The following is a 17,441-nucleotide window of genomic DNA, read 5'->3' as shown; positions in this document are numbered from 1 at the left end:
AAGCCAAGAAAATGGTGGCTTTATCATATGCTCATAATTGCAAAAGCTTAATGATATTCTTTAAACTTATTTGTTGATGAGTGTTTAGAAAATGAGTAATAACTTCAGTGGTAAAACAAGTTTGGTCTTTCCTAGGTGAAAACACAGTCTCTGAAATCAAATCTACAAAGCCATTCTCAGGCTCTCAAGATTAAAGATACTACTAATTTAACTATGTCTTCTTTTGGTGAAGGTGGCTGGCAGAGCCTGATAACAAATCAAATAAAAGAAAGTGAAAAGTTCCTAAGCTTAGAGAATGACAACCAATCTAAAAAAAGAAAAGCAGAAGAGTTGTTGACAAAAACAGATTAATACTTTCAGTGGTAAATTAGAGTACTGATGTAGTTTCAATTACAGCAAAATGACTTATATCTAAAGCTTCAGATGTATTCACTTTTCCAATTTCTTCTGATGTAATGAAGTTGTATTACTATGTTTTTGCCCATAAAATGCTTCAGTTAAGATAGCTGAGTTAAGATTGCAAAGTTTGCTGTTAGCATCTAATTCCCCTTAAATTGGTCTTTCCTCCATATACCTTTCATCAAAGCTCCTGCTGCACCTTCAAGACCCTTCCTTAATAGAACACAACTTACATATTATTCAAGGTAGACACAGTGAGACCCTTCGTAATTTATTACATTGTATCCTCTGAAGATTGTAATTTCTTTTGAACTTGAGACAATAAATGTTCAGACTGTTGTCAAATTTCAGCTTAAAATGTTTTACTATCATTTAGATGTTTCCCCAAAAGAAAAATATTTATAGCATAAAAATTCAGGTATCAGAAAGACTCAAAAGGCTGTTTTTCACTTTGTTCAAGTTTTGTTTCCAGGCATTAAGTGTGTCATACAGTTGTTGCCATTGTTGTTTTCCAAATGTCCGATGTGTGCTATGACTGAAAAATTAAAAGTCATTAGTCAACCTTTTATCCTCTTGTATTCTTTTATAATACTACATACTTGAATCTAGTCAAAAGCAAGGTTAAATATACATAAAAGACAATTTCAAATTGTAAGAGAATGAGCAGCTTATTTTTTAAAAAATTCTTTATCATATTGATCCTGAACCTTCTATTTTCCTGAACTACATAAAACAGACACAAAAGTCATTAGTATTCTAGCCAATGCTGAGCCATTAAATGAAATGTGCTGGAAAATAGGACTTTCATTAAATAAGCTAATCAATTCAGTCTGAACTTTAATAAAATTATGATAAATAGCAACTATTTAACTACAGTCAATTGATAAGAACATCACCTTAGTTCTCTAAACATTTAAGTGAAATCATCAGAACAAACTAAATTGTTCTACAAAATGCTGCAAAGTATTAAGTGTCTTACCTGACAACTACTTTTCGCTGGGTCTGATCAATTTTGCAGTAGACCATTTTTGTTTTCACGGCTGAAAAAAGACATTTTACATGACATGTTATATGGAAAATGCCTAAGAAAAACAGCTTAAAGTATGAAACTATGACCAAGCAAGCCATAATAAAACTTGACAGTTTTCTAATATGATTTTATAAGCTGGCTCTTTGAATCTAATAAACAGCAATATGATGCAACTAAGAGGGAGATTATGCATTTATTTATCCTATGGTTGCTGGGCTAATCCATACCAAATATATAGTGTTCTTTTTAATACATATATATGTTTTATTGATTTTTAGAGAGGGAGGGAGAGAAACATCAATGTGAGAGCACAATGCCTCCGGCATGCCTCCCCTCCCCCAGTTTTCATCAAGAATTCTAGATGTTCTCCTCTACAATCACACCTTAGGGCAGGGGTCCTCAAACTATGGCCCGCGGGCCACATGCAAATACAAATATTGTATTTGTTCCCGTTTTGTTTTTTTACTTCAAAATAAGATATGTGCAGTGTGCATAGGAATTTGTTCATAGTTTTTTTTTAAACTATAGTCCGGCTCTCCAATGGTCTGAGGGACAGTGAACTGGCCCCCTGTTTAACAAGTTTGAGGACCCCTGCCTTAGGGGGTTGAAGGGGAAGATTTCCTAATTAGGTATTTCTTTATAAGTATGTTTAAGAATTAGAGCATTAGAACTATGTGAATAGTTCTTTATTTTATTAATTGTATAATCCCCCAAACTTTCAAATTTAAAGGCTCAGGAAGAAAATAAAAAATTCTGTTACTTTATAATACCAATGTTGGGGAAGAAAGTCCTGTTTCTAGGCCAATCATAAAAAACTGATAATGGTTAACATCTGCAGGACATTTAATACATGCCAGGCACTGGGCTAAGTGCTTTACCTGCATTAATTCATTTAATCCTCAGAACTACAAATTACTCCTATATTCCTATTTCATAGAGGAAGACAGACCTGGTCTCAAACCCAGGTCTGATATAAAAATCCAGGCTCTTAACTACCCTATGGTATACCACCTAAAGGTTTTTGTTCTATATAAGTTTAAGAAATAGAACAAACACCAAAAACCACATAGCAATTTTTATTTCCATTGAACTTTCACTCTACAACAATTACAATCTGCTAATCTACTAAAATACACATTTGTTACAAAAGAATCTAGCTTTGTTAGCATATGGCTCAGCTTCAAGATAAAAAATCTTATACTGCATGGGTAAAAGACAAATAGAAAAAAAAAAAGCTCTAATTGCCTTACCATCAATAACAAACGCTTCAACATCATCAGCTCCAATCTGAAGTTCCTGTTGCATTGTATCAAAAGAAATTTCTTTATTTTCCACTGCCATTCCCATAAAAGTAAGTAGTCTCATTTTTGCCATATTCTGTTCATGTAATAGTCCTGATAACAACAAAATAGTGAAGTTGAATAGGTATTAATGCTAATAGAAGACCAATTACAACTCTTGTGTCAAACTGTAGAGTCATTGTGTTTGAGCACTTTATATATAGAGTAATTTTGACAAAGCTTATATTTTCAAATCATAAACTGACCCCATAATTAAATTATGGAGTATTTAAAATTCTTTTTCTAGAACTACATTTATTTATTACTATAGGTAATAGACAAAGTTAATAAGACTGGGCTATAAAATGTTTTTAGGCCCTAAAGTTTTTTTACATCCTAACTTATACACTTAAGGAGATAAAATGTACAAAATCCATTTCATAAGGGAAAATTTTATATAAATGAATTACTTATGCTTATTTTTACTAACAGGTCCCTTGTTTAAATGGAGGACTCCTTATCTACTTATACCTTGTTCTGTGTTTTATTAGGAAACATGAAGTTTTAAAACATTTTTATACACATTCAGTCATGAAAACATTCCATTTCCTGTCTGGTCACTTTGGATTTAATATTTAAAAGTTAAAACTGTATATGCCCATCCACTGTGGCTCAGAGGTTGAGCATTGACCCATATAAACCAGGCAGTTACAGATTCCTGGTCAGGGCACATGCCCGGGTTGCAGGCTTGATGCCCAGTAGGTAGTGTGCAGGAGATAGATGATTCCCACTCCTCATTGATGTTTCTCTCTCCCTTCCTCTCGTAAATCAATAGAAATATATTTTTTTTTAAATGTAAAAGTGTGTTTATCACTTTACATTTACAGACTAAGATGATTAATACTAGAAAAAACTAAACAGTACCATTAACATACTTGTTCTTTACAAGGCCTAAATAGAAAACTGTATAGATAATTCAAATTTTTGCCTTGCAATTTTTAAACGCAACATACTGTTATAATTACTCATATCAAAAACAAACTGTTAGACCCTTTTAAAAGGAAACTTAACAAATTATCTGGCCCTGCTCCTTTCACTTTAAAAAAACAATAAAATTGAGGAGTAAAGAAGTGAAATGCTTTACTTAGAGTCACAAAGTGGCCTCGAAAATAGGTTCATTTATAAAATAAATAACTAGAAATATAAATATTTACAAATCCTGAATATCCAAGTGTTTACCCGTCTCTACATGGAAACTGAATTACAACATATACACTTGATTTGATGCTAACTTAAGTTTCTAAAATTAATACAGAATTACATGCCCCTTTTCTCTGAGCTTTCAAATTTCGTAATCTCACCAAGATCATTACCCTTTTGTATTTAAGAGCCTCAAGTTTGTATTGTTTAAAAAGTTCCCTCTAAGCACTCCACAAATAAATTTGAAATATGTAACATTTATTATTAGCAGGTGACTAGGAAAGCCCATTAATATAGCACATGTCTGTTAATTAACTATAATTATGATGCAGGCTTTCTATTTGGCACAGATTCAACAAAAACACGATCATCATAACTCAGATGAATGAGATACCCAAGTAAGTATTGCTAACCAGTTTAATGGAAATCTACAAGCATCAAAAAATCAATTAGTGCACATTAATCCTAATTAACAAATGAAAATTAGATGCTGATTAACTTTCTGAAGCAAGAAGGTAGCAACTGGATAACACCAGATTACATGTGAACATGTTAGGGCAATTCAGATGACACAAGATAATTCTACTGTTGGCCCAAACTGCCAGTTAATAAATCCCGCCTGGTCACTTTGGATTTAATATTTAAAAGTCAAAACTGTATGCCCAGCCAGTGTGGCTCAGAGGTTGATAAACTGTTGCCATCTGTGGAATCTAGACATTTGTAACCAAACTTTAAGCTGTAATAAACGTCTAATAATATATCTAACTAAAACTATACATTCAAGATGTTTTCCGCAAAGCATCTTTTACAAACAAATTTCTAATAAAAGACTGCTAATTTGCATGGATGTTAAAGAAACAAAAGGCAAAACAAAATTTGATTTACAGGAATACTATGTTTCTCCTGTTACAGAGAACAAACACTAAAGATCTTTCTCAAGAAAATTTCTTAGTATTCCCAGTTCTGTGGGCATACATAATCCCTTTTAATGTTAAAATAATAAGAACTCCTCAAATTTCTAAGGTATAATTTAAAATACTCTTAAAATGAAAATCTACTGCTATAGTTATAAGCTTACCATAAATCAAAAAACATATCAAAGGAATGAAAATTATTTCTAAAATAAATTATGTAAAACCATTATATGTCATACAAGGGGGAATCTATGTTTAAAAACATTTCAAATTGATGTTTAAAGTCACTACATCAAAAGATATCACCAAACCTAAAGCCTTTAGGACTTCTGCTCTCAAGAGCAAGCTATTAAGCCAGTGAAGTATGAGTTGAAGACTTGTTAGGAAGCTGTGCTTTATTTCATGAAAAGTAGAACATCACCTTCAAGGAAGTCATAGTGTTGTGTCATTTCTATTTTAAAGTTATAAAAAAAAAATCTAATTTTATGGAAACATTTATTCATTACTAATATGTCAAAACCTTAATGCAGTAATAAAAAAATGTGCATCACTGAGCAATTTCTGCATTGTCACTGACCCCTGCCTTAAAATGCTGCAATATAAAAAACGTAATTTTAATGCATTGCAATAGCTTATGAACCAGTGCTCCTTTGAAACAGTCAATTACACATCAATGGGGGAGTGTCAAAGTGTTAATTACTACTCCTTTTTCCTTGGTGAGTAAATAAAGAGGTTGCTGACATTAACATTCCATCACATAGCTTCATGCCACAAAACAAATTAACTGGGACAGAATGTGGTTTTCTGGGTCTAGTGCACCTGGCAAAGCATTCTACACAAACACACTCGCATCTACTTTATCTTGGTGTATTTCAAATGCCTTGTTATGTTCAGAATAATTCAGTCTTGCCCAATGCCGAAGTTTACAGGTGACAGGAATGAATGATTACTATATTGAGGACTAACAGTATAATCAAGCTAGATTATAAATGCATTCTTTACCTATGTCTCAAACAACCAGGAAGACTAACAAATAAATTTTAATATGAAAAATACATAATGTATTTAGATTATTACCTAGTAGGAAAACAAAGCACCTTAGTTTCATAGTTGACTTCATTCTCTTAGAACAACTTAAACTTGTTAAACTATAGATTTTCTAATTTTTCATTTTGTAATTTTAGTATGTTAAAGACGTGCTCTAGAAGGAAAATACTGAATCTATATGGAGCTTGCTCAATGAGGACAGTGAGAGTCAATTCAAGTTGGTGAACATTTACTGAGCTCTGATGCCCTAGAACAGCGGTTCTCAACCTGTGGGTCGCAACCCCTTTGGGGGTCAAATGACCCTTTCACAGGGGTCGCCTAAGACCATCGGAAAACACATATATAATTACATATTGTTTTTGTGATTAATCACTATGCTTTAATTATGTTCAATTTGTAACAATGAAATTGGGGGTCACAACATGAGGAACTGTATTAAAGGGTCGCAGCATTAGGAAGGTTGAGAACTATTGCCCTAGAAAGACAAAGGCAAAATCATAAAGCTAATACTTTGCTGTCTTCAACAAACTGTAGTTAGGAAAGTTTCTCCTATCATGTAAAATCACAAATCCATTTCTAATCCCATCTACAGCTTTACTTAGATATGCTTATCAATACCATATATTTCTATAATTTGTTAATTTGGGGTTAGGGTTTTGCACCAATATAAAAGTGTATCATAGAAAAATCTATTTGTTGCAATTACGTGAATCTGGCTTTTTTTAAAAAAGCAACAAAAATATAAATCACCATGCATATGAATAAGGAGTAAGGTCCTTTACAAAGAAACAGTAGTTTCATGCTCTTTCCATCACGAATGCTTTTGGTTTCTGATTCCCAATTCATTCTAAGTAATATTTTAAACTGCCTATATTTGTTGCTATCCATCATACACCACTGGTAGGCCAAAATCATATTTGCTGGATCTCACAGTACAGAACAGTTTTAGAATAGTACATTCCCATCTCCCTATACCCCTCCAAAGAACACACCCCAAAACTTACCAAGTGAATCTATGAAGTCTTTATTATTCTGATAAAACTTGACATATGATGCCAATTTAGCATTCACAAAAATGGTTAAAAGCTATACAGAGACAAAAAAAAATAAAGATACAATATTCAATACAGAATATTTATAGCTCAAAATACTTTTAAAGACACTAATTCCCAGTAATATATTTCTTTCAGTGCAGACATTTCAATTAAGTTTGATCAAATTACCATCTAAACCATCTATACTAATAAAAGGCCAGGCGTCACGACCGGAATGACCAGAGACTAGACCACCAGGGCCCCTCACCGGGCTGGCCCCACCCCCAAGCAAGCAGTTAGGGGCAATCAGGCAGGCAGGCAGAGTGATTAGGGGTGATCAGGTAGGCAGGCCAGCAGTTAGGGGCGATCAGGTAGGCAGACAGCCCCTTGCAGGGCTGGCCCTGGCCCCCAGCAAAGAAAGAGGGAGGCCCAGGCCAGCCAAGCCATTGCACCCCAGCCTGTCGCCTGCAGAGGGAAGCCACTGGTGGCAAGGGAGGGGGGGGGGGGGGCAGCGCTGCACAGATGGCAAGCAGTGGCAGCAGGGGGGGTGGGGCCAGCTGCCTGCAACTGGAGGAAGGAAAGCCCTGCTAGGCCCTGATCTCAGGCCAGCCCTAGGGACCCTACCCGAGGGGTCCCGGATTGTGAGAGGGTGCAGGCTGGGCTGAGGGACCCTCCTGAGTGCACGAATTTTTGTGTACCAGGCCTCTAGTTTGTTTAATAGAAGACTCACTTAGATAAATCAGTAAATACAGTGAGCTCTAAAGATGGTGGTAATGGCATAGTACAAATGGAAAATAACCCAAAACATATTTATACTTGTACTTGAAAAGGATATTAATGTGTTTTAAAATATTGGATTGATTTTATTAACTGGGCTAGCTGACACTATATAGTAAAAAGAAATTTCTATTATTTAGGTTCATAATGGCCAGGCAAGTGAGAAGATGAAGAAAAGGGAAAAAGAACAGAACTGTGTCCAGTAGTTAGAGAAAAGCTAATCCTAAATTTCAGTCTGTTCCTGATACAAAAAGAATAAATAGTTCTCTTTCCAGATCTATAGATATGTTCACGAATACAAAGTAAGAGAGTTCTTTTATACAAAGAAAGAGAGTTCTGCTTTAGTATGTTAAATTTAGGAAAATACTGTATTTTTCACATTAAGAATAAACTACTTACATCATGAATAAGCTCGCCTTCCAAAAACTTGACTGGTTTTAAAGTGAGAAGATGGTCAAAAAGAAATGCATTTGGATCTTTCAATGCTCGTACAATACACCTTAATTAGAAAACAAAAATCCAAGCTCAGTCTTGAAATTCAGGTATGTCTCACTGAGTTTGCAGGATGCAATACATTTAATTCAGTAAAATGTCCAAGAATTCAATATATAAAGCATAAGAAAAGCTGTAAGATTGGGGTTAAAACAGGCCAATAAATCTACACATCAAGTACATCTGTTTAACAAAATAATAAATAGTTGGAGACAAAAACATAGCTGGAAAGTACCACAAAGTAATGAAAGAATAAATAAAACAGCTGCAGCATCTTACCATATGCCAGACACTAAGGTAAGGATAATTCAATGAATCCTCATAATACCCTGAGACATATAGTCTTAACATGCCCATCTTATGAATGACAAAACAGGCTCAGAAAGAGCTCGCCCAGTAAGGGCTAATTAAGTGTTGGAGCAGGCAGTCTAACCTCAAAGATATTTTCCACTAACTACCCTTTCAACCAACACATATCATGTATACAGGTCCTGTGTGAAGCCAATAACCCTGTAAGTTATCATAATTTGTTTCATAAATTTGAAAAGCTGATTTGTTCTTATTGCTACTAAGCAGACTTACGACTATTTGAAACCATTATTATTATCGGGAATAGGCTAAACTAATTTTTAGCAAGCCACCAACTTTTCCTCATCTACACACCTTCGTAAGTTAAAATTGACCTATGATTAGATTCTATTTTTCAGGTTGATATTTTCAACCCCATATCAGCAATTTCCCAAACAGCATGTAGCCAGTTCATATACAATTTGTGGTTCTTCCAATATCAAATTTTCAACTTTAGTATCTCTATTATAATCACCACAGAGCACACAGTATCAAGTGGCTTTGGATCATTGGCAAGTGTAAACATGATTTCAGTTATATGATTGAATACTGTAACTCATCTCTCAGCTGCTGATAGTCATCATTAGAACAATGTATTTTTAACATTACCTGTGGGCATCAACTCGAGCTTGGGAAGCATTGTCTTCTGTGTAACTTCCTAGCAATTCTACCATGACTTTCGAAGCGGCATCACTAAAAAGAAATATTGCTTTAAGAATTTCACAATATCTCATTGCTATTCATTCATTAAAAAAATTTACTATGCCAAGTACTGTGTCAATGATACATACAATGGTGACCAAGAGCGACAAGGTCCTGCTCTATGGGAAAAGTCATGGCACTTTCTAGTAGGAAAGGCAGACAATAAGCAAGCATGTGCCATGAAGGAAATAAACGGTGATTAACAGAGTCAGCATCATGACAGAGTGAGATGACACCTTTATTTCTCCCCTTAAAGTTATAAGTCAGGCAACCACAATTCAACAAAGAATCCCTTGCTTAACACACAAGCACGTCTGAGATACATGCATTGAGACCTCTGATGGTAGGCATATCAGAAGGAGCAGGGGTGGTGGAACAGGGGGAAGGACAGACACGGGTCACAGACAGTCTGGCACCTGCCCAGCCCCAGCTGATGTGGTAGTGGTGAAGGAGTCGGGCTGCAGCCCCCACAGGGCAGCCCAGAGGGTAGGAGGGACAAAAGCAACATTCTGGCCTGAATATCCAGTGCCCATTGTGGCTAAACCTGGTGATGGGGGCAGAGATGGGGTACAGCAGTGTGGCAGCTGCAAAATGGCGGCCACCATTAGTAGCAAGAAGGCCAACTCACAGAATCACACCACCACCCCCGGCCACCCCTCACCGGTAGAACCTATAGAGGCAGCAGGAATGCCACGGACAGCACAAAGCAGCTGGTACTTTCAGGTTACAAGGAGGCAGCACTGGGAAGTCGCAGGCTTGAAGCCCCATTGCCCACCACAAGGGTGGTGCACTGAGAATGAAGGGACCTGGACATAAAGGGGCATTTTCCAGAACAAAGGCAACACCCTCTCAACAAGATCCGAGAGGTAAGAGTAAACAAAAACTGGTGCTATCGCACTATCTACTGGAAAACAAATGAAAGACCACTACTTATCAATCCACTAGACCAGTGGTTCTCAACCTTCCTAATGCCGTGACTCTTTAATACAGTTTCTCATATTGTGGTGACCCCCAACCATAAAATTATTTTTGTTGCTACTTCATAACTGTAATTTTGCTACTGTTATGAATCGTAATGTAATTATCTGATATGCAGGATGTATTTTCATTGTTACAAATTGAACATAATTAAAGCACAGTGATTAATCACAAAAACAGTATGTAATTATATGTGTTTTCCGATGGTCTTAGGCGACCCTGTGAAAGGGTCATTCGACCCCCAAAGGGGTCGCGACCCACAGGTTGAGAACCGCTGCACTAGAGCAAAACAATACTTAGAAGAGTTCACTACCTCAAATGCCCAGGCAGAGAAACAATCCATCAAGTACCATGAATAACCAAGGTAACATGGTAGCTCATAAAGAAAATGAAGTCTCCAGAAACCAAACTCCCAAGACAAGGAAGACTGATTTAAATGACAGAGAATTCAAGATTGCAATTATGAAAAAAATAACAAAACAAAAAAACTCCAAAAGATGCAAGAAAACTCAAAAAGGCAGTTTAATGAAATCGGGAATAAAATCAATAGGAAAAAGGAACACTTCGCCAAAAAGGTTGAAACTATAAGAAAAAATTTCTGAAACTAAAAACCTCAATAAATGAGATGAAGAACATTGGAGAACACTGGAAACAGAGAAGACTAGATGGAAGAATTAGTGAGCTTGAAGACAGAAATCTAGAAATGACTCAGGCGGAAGAGAACTGAGAGTTTTAAAAAATGAAAGAACTCCACAAGAACTATCTGACTCCATTAGAAATAGCAATGTAAGAATAATGGGTATACCAGGAAGAGAAGAGAGGGAGAAGTAAACAGTGAGCCTATTCAAATAATTGATGAGAACTTCCCAAGCCTATGGAAAGAGCTGGACCCTCAAGTTAAAAAAGCTAAGAGAACAACTAATTAATATTATTCAAAAAGACCTTTCCTAAGACACATTATATTAAAACTGTCAAAGAGCCGGTGCGTTTGATTCCCGGTTAGGGCATATGCCTGGGTTGTGGGCTTGATCCCCAGTAAGGGCATGCAGGAAGTTGCCAATCAGATCCTTGTCGCTCATCGATGTTTCTATCTCTCTATTCCTCTACCTCCCTTTCTCTCTAAAAATCAATAAAAATATTTAAAAACAAAACACTAAACTGAATACTGACTACTTACTGCATATGTAAAAGAATAAATATTTTGGAAATGAAGTTTGCTAGGTAGGATGGATACAACCTTTAGGAACCCAAGATCTTGCAGAAACTCAATAGGTATTTTAAAATTTGCAGTTATCTTTAATAAGTAACATTTACAAAAACAGATTTATAGCAACTCCAGAGAATGAAGGAGAGCAAATTCATTTACCTTTAAAAATCAGCCCTCAACTACTCATTTTGCCTTAAGTTTTAAGACATTAATTGTGAATACCTTTTCTTACAATCCACAAGTGCCTCATAAAGTAGCCTTAAAAGGGTGTGTTTTTTCTCAGTGGTAAGGTTCCAGTCAGAAATCCATTTTCTAACCTATGATGAGATTGATAAAGGGAGATTTAGTGATATAGCTGAATATATTTTCACAATTTAAAATATAACATTTAGAAAACACATATTTGCTTTGATTATAATATAAAACTACACTTATAAGCAAAACAAGTATTCCACATAATAACTCACCTGATCCAGCTCAGTTGGAATATACTGGATGGCCCCACAAGATGCTGCCACTTTAATGAGGCTACAATATACTGTATATCTTACAGGAGTATTCTTATCCATCCCATGGAAAAGGTTGCTTAGCCTGGTTAACAAACAAATAATAAAAAGTTTGAGATCAGTAACTACAGTGATTAAGTTGAGAGTATCTGCCCTCACAGCAAATGTGAGACAGACACTATTAGTAGCTTCACATTAAAGGAGGGACCTGAGGCACAGAAAGGTTAAGTGACTTGTCTAAGGTCACACAACTTATAAAAGCCACAGCTGACAGTCAAGTTTCAGAATTCTTGCTCTTAACCATCAAATGACAATGACATGAAAAGAGCCCCTGGAAAAACAGAGCCTTTTTCAGTTTTTAACTTACAACTGCAGTCTCAGAGATGGGCGTTCACCTTCCCGAAATTTGACCAGCTTTTCACAGAGGTTTTCAATCAAAGCTTCTTGCTTTTCTGGCTCCAAGATCAACAGGAGGGATACCACGCTGTTCATCACACTTTCAACATCTATACATGACATGGCGTAGATAATACAACTGTGATACTATGATACTTAATGTATCTGAATTTCCAGTATTCAAAGACCATTAAACATAAAACACTTGTATATTTTATTAAAGAAATAATTACCTAAGATTTAGTTTTCAATCAATAAAACAGAAGATTGATTTATGTGGCTACATATACGGTTTCAATTTTCACTGGCAAGATAGTCAATCGTGGAAGTAATTGGTTAGGTCTTAGGCTAGGATACTCTCCCAATTAAAACATACAAACAGAAAAGTTATTTAGAAATGAAAGGCATTTCTTTTCTGACTGGGTCACTAATTTTCAAGTATAAGCTTTTAGTCATTTACCAAGTTTAATCTGAAACCTTAACTAGAGATTTCAGAACTCCCCATTTTCAAAATGTCCCATTTCATGTCAAGAAATAGGCTGAGCCAGCGTGGCTCAGTGGTTAAGGGTCAACCTATGAAGGTCGAGGTTCAATTTCCAATCAGAGCACATGCTCAGGTTTTGGACTTGATCCCCACAGTTTGGGGCATGCAGGAGGCAGCCAATCAATGATTCTCTGGCATCACTGATGTTTCTTTCTCCCTCTCCTTCTCTGAAATCAATAAAAAATAAAAAAATAGGACATCAACCAAATAAATAGCCTTTAGATTACTTGTTATATCCCATTTGATATTAATCTAAACCTTACAGAAAAGAAAGAAGTGCTTCATTTTTTTCTTCAATTCATTCTGAAATTATCAGTATTCAGTGTGTGCAGTAACAGACAAAAACATTCCTGATGTAAAAAAGATGTTTTCTCAAAATGGGCTTACTTCATAGGTATTAACAGAGTAGAAAAACCTGAAAGTATGTACAAAGATTAGAAACAGTGCTTCAAAGTTCTAAGGTCTGAGACAAAAATATAATTCACAAGAAAATTTTAAAAATAGGTTATTAGAAATATCACAAAAAATTAAAAAACAAACCTTTATCATCTTCCTTCAGACATACATCACAGGCTTCAATAATTTGAGCTAAATCTACATGAAGTCCACCTTCTGAGTTCTCTTCTGAAATTTCAGCTCCTTTAGATTTCAGATAAGCTCGAAGCTCAGCAGCCTGTGGAATCAAACAGTGTTGCTATATATCTATAAAACTGACTATGAATGACAAGATCTCAAGCCATTCTGTCCTATTTCTAAAAAAATGAAATCTAAATGCTGTATTTAACAATGACTTTACCACATCCATCGTCACAACCCCCTCAAGTTTTCCTCTACAACTCCCAGTGGGTACACAGACCCACTATGGCCCACATAGATCAACTTCAGAATTTCTCTCAGATCACCTATATATCCTGCTGGAATTATAGTATATGGCAAAAATCTTTCTAATATAACCCAAAGACTTTTTGGGGTGTGGGGTGAGATCTGACTTGGTAAATTCAATTTGTTTTAAAGAAATAAAATGTTATTGCTCTGAGGTGTGCATAGCACTACTACTTTGAAAACTTACAAACATTACCTTGGTAAGAGAGTAATTACTGTTAATTAAATGTTTGAGAACCTATCTGAGATGAGCATTTGGGGAGCCAAAGATAAAAAGATGATGCCTTTGGCCCTGGCTGGTGTTGTTCAGTTGTTTAGAGCTTTGTCATATACACCAAAAGGTTGCAGGTTCAATCCCCAGTCAGGGCACATATCTGGGTTGCAGGTTCGATCCCAGTTGGGGCCTGGGAGGGCAACCCTTTGATGCTTCTCTCTCTCCAATCAATAAGCATGCCCTTGGGTGAGGATTAACAAACAAAAAAAGGTGATGCCTTCGAATGCTTCCTTGAATAAAATACTTATATCAAATTGGATCTACTATAAAATTCTTTTGAAATGCAAAATGCATTATCTGGATCAGAAAGCACCTTTGCACCCATAAAAGTATAACTGTAGGACTGCATCCAGTATTTAGACATTTTTCTATTCTAATATGTACATATAATATTTAATAACTAGTTCTTTTTAGAGTTCGGTATGTATGGCAGCCAAACATGAATGCAGATGGTATTTAAGATAATAATATGAGGAACTGAAAAAGAGAGAGGTAAGAATACCATTAGTAAATGCCTGGGTATCACATTTTCTAAACCTACAGATATGTTTTGGCTACCTAAGAAAAGTATATTAAACCTGTAGACCTGATGATACTATCCTTTCAGATAAAAACTAGTCACTTCACATATGCATTGGCAGTAAAATAAGACTTCATAAAACAACTGTCATCCTGTGAGAGAGCACAAAAAATACCCCTAGCCCTAGCTGGTTTGGCTCAGTGGATAGAGCGTCAGCCTGCGGACTCAAGGGTCCCAGGTTTGATTCCAGTCAAGGGCATGGACCTTGGTTGCGGGCACGTCCCCAGTGGGGAGTGTGCAGGAGGCAGCTGATCGATGTTTCTCTCTCATCCATGTTTCTAACTCTCTATTCCTCTCCCTTCCTCTCTGTAAAAAATCAATAAAATATATATTTAAAAAAAAAAATACCCCTGGAAAGCACACTTCGGTATGAAGAAAACACAACTTCATCAAAACAAAGGCACTTGATTCAGTTTCCACTTTGTAAACATAAAAGTGAATTTTTCTAATAACTATTCAACCAACAGTTTATTGTTTTGTTTTTAAACTATCATCCTCACTGGTTACAAGTAGTGTTTGGCAAGTGGTACAAACCAAGGAAAAGAAACAAGGATTCTGAGCTCCATTTCCCAACTTTAATTAAACTGAGAATTTGATCAAAGTTAACCTCTTGAAAACAAAAGCACCTCCTTACCTGAAAGTAATGGCTAGAGTGAAATTAATATATTACAAGAACAGTCGCATACCCTCAGTAGAAATGACGCTTTAAGCATAATACATACATATAAACCTCACCTGGGGATATTTTTTCCCACTGATTTTTAGAGAGAGTAAAAGGGAGGGAGGGAGGGAGGAGAGAAAGCAACATGGATGAGAGACAGACTCATCCATTGGCTGCCTCCTGCAGTGCTCTGACCAGGCCAGGTCGAACAGGTACCCGCCCTAACCAGGAACTAACCCCCTCTAACCACTTAAAACACCTGCCAGGGCGAAAACTAAAATAGAATCAGTAACACCAACTCGCTGCATTTACAAACCCTTTTCTGTATTAAAAAAAAAAAAATTTTTCAATAACCTACTAGTCAACTGTTGATAACATGATTCCATTACCAACAAGGTATGTTTTTAAGAAAAAGACGTCGTTCACATCTTTTAACTGTGCTCAACTCCTTCCCACAACTTACTTTTATTTAAACATTTTTTCCCATTTTCATTTCCACTTACTTTGCTCTTCAGGGCTGAGAGTCTGCCTTTCTATAGTGTGTGTGTGTGCCACATCTACAATTCTACAAGTATGTTAGAATAGTAATGACACCTTCTATGGAAATCAAAATGTCCATGTTAATGGAATAGCAGAAAAAAATGGCAACACGACTTCACTGAATAGTTTCTGCAAAATTACCTTAAGAGATCATTTCATGTTTAGTTTCACTCCCACCAACTGCAGCTTAACTTTTGTGATGGGGAAAAGTGCAAACCCCAAACAGAACATTTAAAAACGTTGGGACGGCTCACCAGATGTATGCCTCAAATATGAAGGTGGAGCTGACGTTTTATTTTTCGGGTTAAGAGGACTCTCACCCTTGCACATTAAGAATATAAAATATGGTCTATGTATAGAATAGGTCGCCGGTGCCTTTGTGACCCCATAACACCGTTTTCATCGTCAACAAAATTATGTTTCCTTAGACAACAATGGCTTACAACATCGAAAAGTTTGCCACCTCCCACTCCGGATGTGGCTGCATTTGGGGGACTGAAGCCGACACCTTTCCCAATGAGCCGGAAAGTACTGTGTCGGCAGAAGCGACTCTGGGCTGAGAAAGCACAGGCGCCGACCGGGAAGTCGGCGGGGAGCGTCGGGCCAGCGCCGGGGCCGCCGGCCGGCAGGCAGGTGCGATTCCCGGCCACGAACGCGCGCCCCGGCCTCCGGCGCCCTGTCTCGCGGCCTCTCCACTCTCACGTGTGGAGCCTGAGCTGCGGGTCTCAGCCCGAGTCGGCTCCGTGGGGCGGCGTCCCTCCCACCCAGCCCCCACTCGGCCTTCACACCCCAAGGCTCCCCCAGCCCCGCCCTGGCGGCCCCGCGGCCCGGGAGCACACCTGGTCTTCCTCACTGATGTCGATGAAGGCCGGGACGCTCATGGTGAAGGCCCGGGCGCGGCGGCCGCTGCTCTCGCAAACCACGCCAACCGGAAAAGGAGGCAGACGCGCTCCCCGACGCTTCCAACCGCTTCCGGGTCACCTCGGGCCGGTTCCCCAGGGGCGGGGTCACTGGGTGGGCGGGGCCACGGGGGCCGATCCCACCGCGGTGGCTGGAGGCGGGGCGGGCGTGCCCTCTGGGACCGCCTCCCTAGGTAGTAATTTAAAGGACTGTCCTGTTACCGCCGTGCTTGCTCATCGCTGAGCCCTCTCTCCTTTGGAGTCTTAGGACTGTTGGGTGAAGGAATATTTCTTGTGATCAGTTGTTCCGTTCTAGCGTCGCCCCCTCTGCCAGTCCCTTAGGCCGCATCTCCTGACTCCGCTAACATTGCTCCCAGCAGCCCATCGGCCCTGCCTCGCTTTCCAGGCCACCGAATCTAACCCCCTCTTGGCGGGCCTGAAAGAGCCTTCGAGGTATGCATTTGTTGCTGACCCCGACCATTTTTTTTTTCCGAGTTATAATTTAACCCATTTTTCAGCCTTTATTTAGGAACGACCTGGCAGGCAGTGCTCTCTGCACTGAGGATAACAGTCGCTTTTAAAAGATGCTCTCACATTCAGCCTACGTTCCAGTAGGAATATACAGGCCACAAACATTACAAAGTAATAAGAAAGGCAGTCCTAGATAGCATCGTGCTGTATAGCATGGATTCCAGAATTCCTTGGGATGGTATACCTGCTGCACCATTTGATGTAAGTGTGATTTGGGGAA

General features: G+C 37.7%; 2 protein-coding genes across 2 annotated transcripts in view; one reads left to right on the top strand and one right to left on the bottom strand.

The window, feature by feature from the left end:
• The window catches only part of CCDC73 (coiled-coil domain containing 73), a 60,515-nt gene extending 60,164 nt beyond the window's left edge, over nucleotides 1-351 (top strand). Inside the window, exon 16 of the mRNA XM_023756397.1 lies at nucleotides 136-351. Coding sequence (XP_023612165.1) covers nucleotides 136-351 — 216 coding nt within the window. The remainder of the gene's footprint in view (nucleotides 1-135) is intronic.
• Nucleotides 352-638: 287 nt separating this feature from the next.
• EIF3M (eukaryotic translation initiation factor 3 subunit M) lies at nucleotides 639-16,766 on the bottom strand. The gene is made up of 11 exons (XM_006091629.3): nucleotides 16,631-16,766; nucleotides 13,395-13,527; nucleotides 12,282-12,420; nucleotides 11,876-11,999; nucleotides 11,631-11,725; nucleotides 9,131-9,214; nucleotides 8,081-8,180; nucleotides 6,875-6,956; nucleotides 2,680-2,823; nucleotides 1,379-1,439; nucleotides 639-934 (listed from the first exon to the last, which is right to left on the bottom strand). Exons 1-11 carry the CDS (start codon nucleotides 16,670-16,672, stop codon nucleotides 814-816), a joined length of 1,125 nt encoding a protein of 374 aa, XP_006091691.1. The 5' UTR covers nucleotides 16,673-16,766; the 3' UTR covers nucleotides 639-813.
• Nucleotides 16,767-17,441: the final 675 nt, after the last annotated feature.

Source organism: Myotis lucifugus, unplaced genomic scaffold, assembly GCF_000147115.1.
Source record: "Myotis lucifugus unplaced genomic scaffold, Myoluc2.0 scaffold_92, whole genome shotgun sequence".
NCBI classification, from domain to species: Eukaryota; Metazoa; Chordata; class Mammalia; order Chiroptera; family Vespertilionidae; genus Myotis; species Myotis lucifugus.
The sequence above is the reverse complement of the archived record's forward strand: the minus strand, read 5'-3'. Positions and strand labels throughout refer to the sequence as shown.

Bases quoted from the DNA above. Each gene is read 5' to 3' on its own strand.
- EIF3M (XM_006091629.3), bottom strand. From the start codon at position 16,672: ATGAGCGTCCCGGCCTTCATCGACATCAGTGAGGAAGACCAG. The intron at 11,726-11,875 runs GTGAGTTATTAT...ATCTCATCATAG, and splicing joins TTCCAACTGAGCTGGATCAG to GTTAGAAAATGGATTTCTGA. The intron at 6,957-8,080 runs GTAAGTAGTTTA...GTCTCTGTATAG, and splicing joins AAGGCGAGCTTATTCATGAT to CTTTTAACCATTTTTGTGAA.